Genomic DNA, 7,392 nt, shown 5'->3' with positions numbered 1-7,392 from the left:
AGATGCATCATGATCAGAGTCTATGGTGTCTTCTTCTTATTCTTCTTCTTCTTCTTAAGAAACCCATGAATTTGCCTTAAAAACTGGATCCACTTCATACACCAAGACATTAAAGGTTTTATAACCAGCCTTCAATTCCATAGATTCATCGATTCTATTACGAGCATTAGAAATTATTTGAATCTTAGCCCGATCAAAATATGAGGGACCATATCTAGCCGCAATGTTCTTGAAAGTATCCCAGTTCCAATAATGAATTAGAATTCCCTCGCAAACTATCCATGCCTGACGACTCTCCAATACCAGGTTTTCCAACCGATTTTCAATTCTAGAGAAACAATCCTTCAAAGTTTATGTTTTTTCTATCTGCATTCTTCTCATAACATCAATATTTTCAAACACCAATAAAACAACGTCAGCATCAACTCTCATTATCAAAAAACTGGATAAGCCTTTACCGTTCAATTAGCATGCAAGGTTTTTAACTGTAACAAAGTTCTTGCACCAACCTACCAAACAATATCTCAAAACTTGAAGTTTTTCTTCATCAATCACACATTCTACCGAAGAAAGTTCATTCCTTGTAGCATCCTTAGCACTTTTTGACTGGCTTCGAAGAATATCAGGAGCAACCTTTCTCCAATATGATTATTGAGGGTTGTATTTAGTCATAGAGACGCCAATTCTGCTTCCATAAATGTAAACACCATTCAACCTTGTTACTGCACTTATAGCTTCTATAAGCGTTGCAATTCTTATGAAACCTAAACGAGCCCCCTTTTCTTTTTGTTGGAATGATGGCATCAATCACATTTCCATGAGAGCGAAATATGGCCCAAAGCCTCTTCCAATGAAGTTTCTCCAGTAAGTTGCCAATGAACAACGTGAAACAACCATTTCTATCACCATGACTGTTGTTGAGATGGTTTTCATCCTTGCCATTCGACCAAAATCTGCCTCCATTTCTCAGTTTGCTATTGTTGACTCCATTCCTTCTATTAATCCCGTCGCCAATTTTGAGATTCACCTACTTAAGCCTCCTTTGTTGGCCTAAAAGTCAAATTCATCTAAAAGCATTTTATAGGTTCTACGTGTAAACTCCAAAAAGTTAAAGCTTATTAAATGAAGCTAATATTTAAAACATTTTATATTTACATAAATTTGTATGTTAATAATTTATGTGTAATTTTACTAAAATGTCAAACTTAGCCAAAACTCTGTCTTAGCCTTTAAGGATAACTCCAATGGCTATAAAAAAAAGTGGGGAACCCTTTTTATTTATTTATTTTGCATTCTATCAGAATTCATTGTCTAGGTTTGGATTAAATTCTTGAAAATTACCCACTTTTTTAGAATTTATATTGTATTGTCATAAACTTGGAAGTAATCATAGGATAGAAACATAAGAAATTGCAACTTCTAAACGTAGAAAAGAATAATAAACTGTGTTTATTACAGATATGCAGCAGCTCAATCTTTACAGCCGTCCGATCTCAAAAGGATTCCACACGTCAACCCAATAAAAATAATCAAACCCCAAAATAATATAATAATAATTATAAAAAACAATACATAACAAATAAATTTGAAGGAAAAAAATTCAAGTCAAATGAACAAAGAGAGCAATAAAACAAGATCCTGGAGAAGCATGATCGAGAAGCCCGTGAACAGCCCGGAAAAAGCAGGAACTCACTTTCTTAAGCCATAAGGGTGGCGAAGAAAGCAGCAGCGACGGTTGCACCGATGAAGACACCGTTGGTGGAGGCGGCGGAGGGAGGAGGAGGGCCTTGGTCAGCCGATGGCTCGGAAGCCGGTGCAGTTGATCCTTGGGGAGTGGAAGCAGGAGGGGGGGAGATGGAAGGAGAAGGTGCAGAAGTGGTTGGAGCAGGGGAAGGGGAAGTGGTGGGAGATGGAGTTGGGACAGTCGAAGGAGCTGGGGAAGGCGTCCGGGACGGTGTCGGGGCTGGTGTTGGAGTAGCATCCGGTGGCGGAGAGGATGGCGGAGGAGCAGTAGGTGGAGCAGTCGGAGCTTGAGCCATGCAAGCTGTGGCCAAAAGACCCAACATCATCAAAACCTTAAACATTGTGGAGCTCATATTGCCAAAAAGCTTTGGTAAGAAGAAGAAGAGATTGTTCCGAGTTTAGAGAATAAGCGAACTCAAACGAGCAGAAGGGTTTTGTTTTTTGTGTGCGTGTGTGTGTGTTTATATCATATTATGCCAAATGCAAATTACATTTATATAGGGTTTACATGCAAGCACACCATGGTGCTAGCTGGTTTCTCAATAATTCCCTGTTTTTCTTTCAACCTTCTTCAACGTTAAATATTTACCCACCCATAAGGTATATGATTTTGACGCGGTTGCCTGTTAACGCATTCCAGTAAACGTAGTTTGTAAGTTTTTGGATTGAAATTTGTTAATTTGTATTTAGTGAAGCGATTAAGGTAATCAAATAAATTAGAAAATGAATGTTAGCAAATGTGTGTTGGTTGCTTAGTGGGTAAAATGTCACTTTCTTAAGAATAGTGGGGGTTTTAAACAAATACTCGGGGTAAAAGAAAAGGTCAATTTTGGTAGCCTTCTTTCCCTAACATACTGTTTAACCGCGTTAAACTTTTCAACAGATCAGTGATATTACTTTACTATCCTCCTTTTTGAATATTTCTTGTAGGGATATACCAAGTCTATATCCATAACAAACATTGTCTGGACATGTGGCACTACTACTGGGTGTTTAATTACAAAATGATAAGTATTGTTTTTTAATATATTTTAGTGCACCGTACAAAGTTTGAAACTTTCTACGATTTGATAAAGTCTAATTCTGACTTTCAGTACAAGTCAGTGCAATTTAAGAAAATATTATAAAATAATTTAATAAAAGTTATGATAAAAATTTTAATTTCTATAAAATCGTCTTTGTCAAATTTATCTTTTATTAAAATTAAAAAAGTATATATTGTTGTCATAACAGTCATCAAATTAGATGAAAAATCTAAACTGAAAGGAATACATTATATATAAAAGAAATATGTTAAAACAAATATAAATTAAATTAAACGGTAAAATCGATGAATGTATGAGGAGATTGACTATAATTACTCAAATGAGAGTCACTTAAATATTAATCCAATAAAAAATATATTTTTGCTCAATTATCAAACATACCTTTAAATCTAGACTGGAATTAGATGGCAAGTGGGGGAGATAATTGAGGAGAGCGGGGAAATAATTAAAATAATGTGACGGTTGCAATTGGACAACAACTAACATGTTCATATTTGTGCATTGTCTTGGTGTTATGCTCCAACAAAATTAAATTAAAATAAATTTAATCTTCTAATTAAATGATACTTATGCAATCATTCAGTCGAACGACTAAATTATTTTAATTTAATATATTTATTTTTCACCAATCAAAATGGGACACATTTCATCCTTTAATTAAAAGAAAACAAAGCAAATCAAACTGGTGTCAAAGGAATTCCAACCTCAATCATTTGGGAAACTAAGCATGTATCCAACCATTGAATGAAGATCAATACTTGATTTAAAATAGACAACATGATGTATAAATTTATATTTTAGTGTATAAATACTTAACTTAAATTCATAATATTCTATATATATTAACTTTAAAAAATATTTTTATATTAGCTTATTAAATGTATTTTATTATTAATTTAATTTAAAAATATTTTTATTTTTATTTCGTTTAAAAATATATATCTTATGTTAAAATATTTTAAATCTAAGATAATAAAAAAAATGTAATAATTTAAAGTAATAATATAATATATTTAGTAAGTTGAAATAAAATATATATTTTAAGTTAAAATAATGATAAAATATATTTTTAAAAGTTTTTTAATTAATTTGGGGTAAGTAGAATGCAAAAAAGATATTTCTCAATCATTTGACATTGAACGTTTACACCCCTAACATTTCTGGTGCTCAAACCTTGTATCTCAAGGAATAATAACAATTCCTTTACCACCGAAGTCGCTTAGTTCATGCTATTTATAAAATTTTATATATGAGTAAACTATATTTTTTAAATAAAAATAAAAATAAAATATTTTTAAATTAAGTTAACAATAAATTATTTTTAAATTAAATTAATACTAAAATATATTCAATAAGTTAATATAAAAATATTTATTAAAGTTAATACTATATAAAATATTATGAATTTATATTAAGTATTTATACATTAAGATACAATATATATATATAGTCTATTTTAGATTAACCATTGATATTGGATTAATAGTTTGGTACAAGCTTGTTACCCAAGAGACACATGTTTAAATCTCTTTTGCTTCAATTTGCCTTGATTTGTTTTCTTTCAACAAGAGGGTGATATGTGTCACCCTTTGATTGGTGAAAAAATAAATATATTAAATTAAAATAAAATTAGTCTTTCAATTGAATAGTGACATGTGGTATGACACGTGGTATCATTAGATTGAAAGATTATATTTATTTTAATTTATTAAAAGTAAGACCAAATTGAGGCTATGTAAATAATAGATACTAAATGTGTGATCATACCAAAATATTTAACTGTCATGTTACCTAATTTGTTAACTGTTAACGACAGTTAACCCGTGGTGACACATCTTAGCTAAGTAAAAACGAAAATGATCATATATTATATTTTTTGAAATTAGTGAGAAAAAGTGGACAAAACACAAACATAAGTAATCAATAATGTAGTCAACCTTTATTTTTTATAGTTGTAAATTTGATTTTAATTTTATTTAAAATAAAGGAGAAAAAGGATTTTAGAGAAAAAAAAGGAGAATATAACTAATGAACTAAAAAATATAAAGAAATAAAGATGAATAATTTGATCATTCGACCAAATATAATTACTCAATACACCTGATTGTTTTTAATCTATTAAAATCTAAAAAAATATAGTTTTTGTGACCATACACTCAAAGTTGGAGCCTTAAGCAAAATTAAAATATATGCCCTTATAAATTGAAAGTGTATTTTATTATTTTGAATAATTATTTTAATATTATATTAATCAAAAATAAAAAAATGATTTAATTATGGGATTAAATTATAAAAGTAAAAATTATGATTGAAAAAATAAGGTCACTTGGTTTAAATTATCAAAGTAAAAATGATTTAATTATGTGATTAATTTAATATTATAATAATAAACAATAAAAATGATTTAATTATGGGATTAAATTATCAAAGTTGGTTTTAAGAAGTTATTATTATTATTATTATTATTATTATTATTATTATTATTTTGCATTTTCAATTATTGGGCAATGAATGTTCAAACACCCAATAGTCGCTGGTGTTCTAATTCGTGATCTCTAAAAATATCAACAAACCCTTTAACTACTAAGGTCACCTGGTTGAGGTTCATGCTCCTTGTTTTTTTTATTATTATTAAGTTAATGTGATTACAAAGTAGTATCTGTATAACACCCCAACCTGTATCCGACCCGAATACGAGTCCGAGATGTCACATTGACTTTTCAAAACCTTTTTCTTACAAAATATAAGATATTTGAACTCATATTAAGAAAATACGATAATATATTGTTGAATCATGTTTTTTATAACCAATTTAAGAAAATATATGTTTTATGAACAGTAAAATACAATATGAACAGTGAACAATACCGTATGAACAGATGTAAACAGTACCATGAACAGTATCCTGCTACAGTACCCCCGAATATTAAAATTTCCAGATTGTAATAGGGGAATCGATTCCCCTGCTACAGGGAATCGATAACTTGCTACAATACTTCTGTAAAATACGTATAAATTCATAAAATTTAAAACGTTCATCATCTTTCATTCACCATTTACAAATACACGTTTAAAACATTACAAAATTCAATCATATGATTTTAACAAAACTGATTAAAACATATCGGATTCAAATCTTTGTTTACATGCCAACCACTATAAGTATAACAAAATACATACTATTAACTTCTTTTCTGATCTGATCTTTGGAAATGATAAACTGACCTGTCTTGCATAACTTTTCTCAATCTTCTCTTTTTCGCTTTCCAAACCTACGTGTAAAACAATCACACGCTAAGTCGATGACTTAGTGAGGTATATAAAACATATAGTATAACTATATACCATTTCATATAAACAAAAGACAAACATCGGAAAATACTATCATATCATATAAAAGCATATCTCCATTGTATAACCAATACACACATATACATTTATCATGAACATATTTATCAGTAATCATATTATTATCACTAATTCCTTTTTATCATATAATCATATGTTGAACATTTCCATATACATCATGGAACACATATACCATTTCATAACAAAACACACATAACATCGTATAATTCATATAAAGCATTACGTATCATAAAAAAACATATACATCATTTATATATTGTATTTGATATTATCTCTTTATTAGCCCATGATACACTGGTGAGAACTGAAGGTATGTGAGTACATTGAGGTTGTGCACTAATGCTGTCACCACAGCTCGTATAAGTCCCACTGAGTGGCATATGAAATTTTTCCCGAATGACCTATGTATTTGTCTCGAATGACCACTGTATATGTCCCGAATGACCGCGTAGACCCTCGACTCTTGGCATGCCAACTATACCTATAGCTCTCGTATTATATAATATGAGCATTATCATTTATACATTTCATATCACTTGTTCTTTCTCTTTTGTCGCACACCACATGTATGTGTAACCATATATCTCATATCATATCACATGTATCACAAGTGCATGTATTCACGTAGATAGTTTCATATGGCTTATATCATTTCTCATTTGTTCATGTAAACTAACATGTCATATCATGTAACATATATCTCATCAGATAACATGTATTTCTGAAGTATATTCACATGTTACATATACCTATTCTCATATATCTAATTTCATACATATATCATTTATACATACCTTTACTCATGAATTCATACATCATACATGCATTCACATAGATCACATATATATAGCTTATATCATATTTTGTTCACATATATTTCCCATATATACATCACCTAGTTCACTATCATAATTTCATATCATATATCTTATAATAAATTCTTATATCATTACTTGTTTTCTTTCTACCTATTCATAATCACATAAAACATGTACTCACACCTATCATTTAACATATACACTCATAAAAATCATATAACATTTTAAGAGTCACTTCTTACCATAGTAACTCCGTCACTGGCTCATCGCAAGCCATTGTTTTTAAATAGCATAAGTACAATTAAATTGCACTCACCTCAGCCTTGCTTGCTTTGATTCAATCCTAATTCTTTGATTATTCTGGAACTTGTTTAGGCTCAATATCTACATAAATATAACATTTCAAAACAATTATC

At 29.8% G+C, this 7,392-nt stretch overlaps 1 protein-coding gene across 1 annotated transcript; it reads right to left on the bottom strand.

Moving 5' to 3' along the window:
- Positions 1-1,426: 1,426 nt before the first annotated feature.
- LOC120173421 (classical arabinogalactan protein 4-like) lies at positions 1,427-2,125 on the bottom strand. Its single transcript, XM_039180605.1, has 2 exons — positions 1,680-2,125; positions 1,427-1,646 (listed from the first exon to the last, which is right to left on the bottom strand). Exon 1 carries the CDS (start codon positions 2,094-2,096, stop codon positions 1,698-1,700), a length of 399 nt encoding a protein of 132 aa, XP_039036536.1. The 5' UTR covers positions 2,097-2,125; the 3' UTR covers positions 1,427-1,646; positions 1,680-1,697.
- Between the last annotated feature and the right edge of the window lie 5,267 nt (positions 2,126-7,392).

This window comes from Hibiscus syriacus, unplaced genomic scaffold (genome assembly GCF_006381635.1).
Source record: "Hibiscus syriacus cultivar Baekdansim isolate YM2019G1 unplaced genomic scaffold, ASM638163v2 tig00111947_pilon, whole genome shotgun sequence".
NCBI lineage: Eukaryota > Viridiplantae > Streptophyta > Magnoliopsida > Malvales > Malvaceae > Hibiscus > Hibiscus syriacus.
Note: the sequence above shows the minus strand (reverse complement) of the source record. Positions and strands in the feature narration are given on the sequence as shown.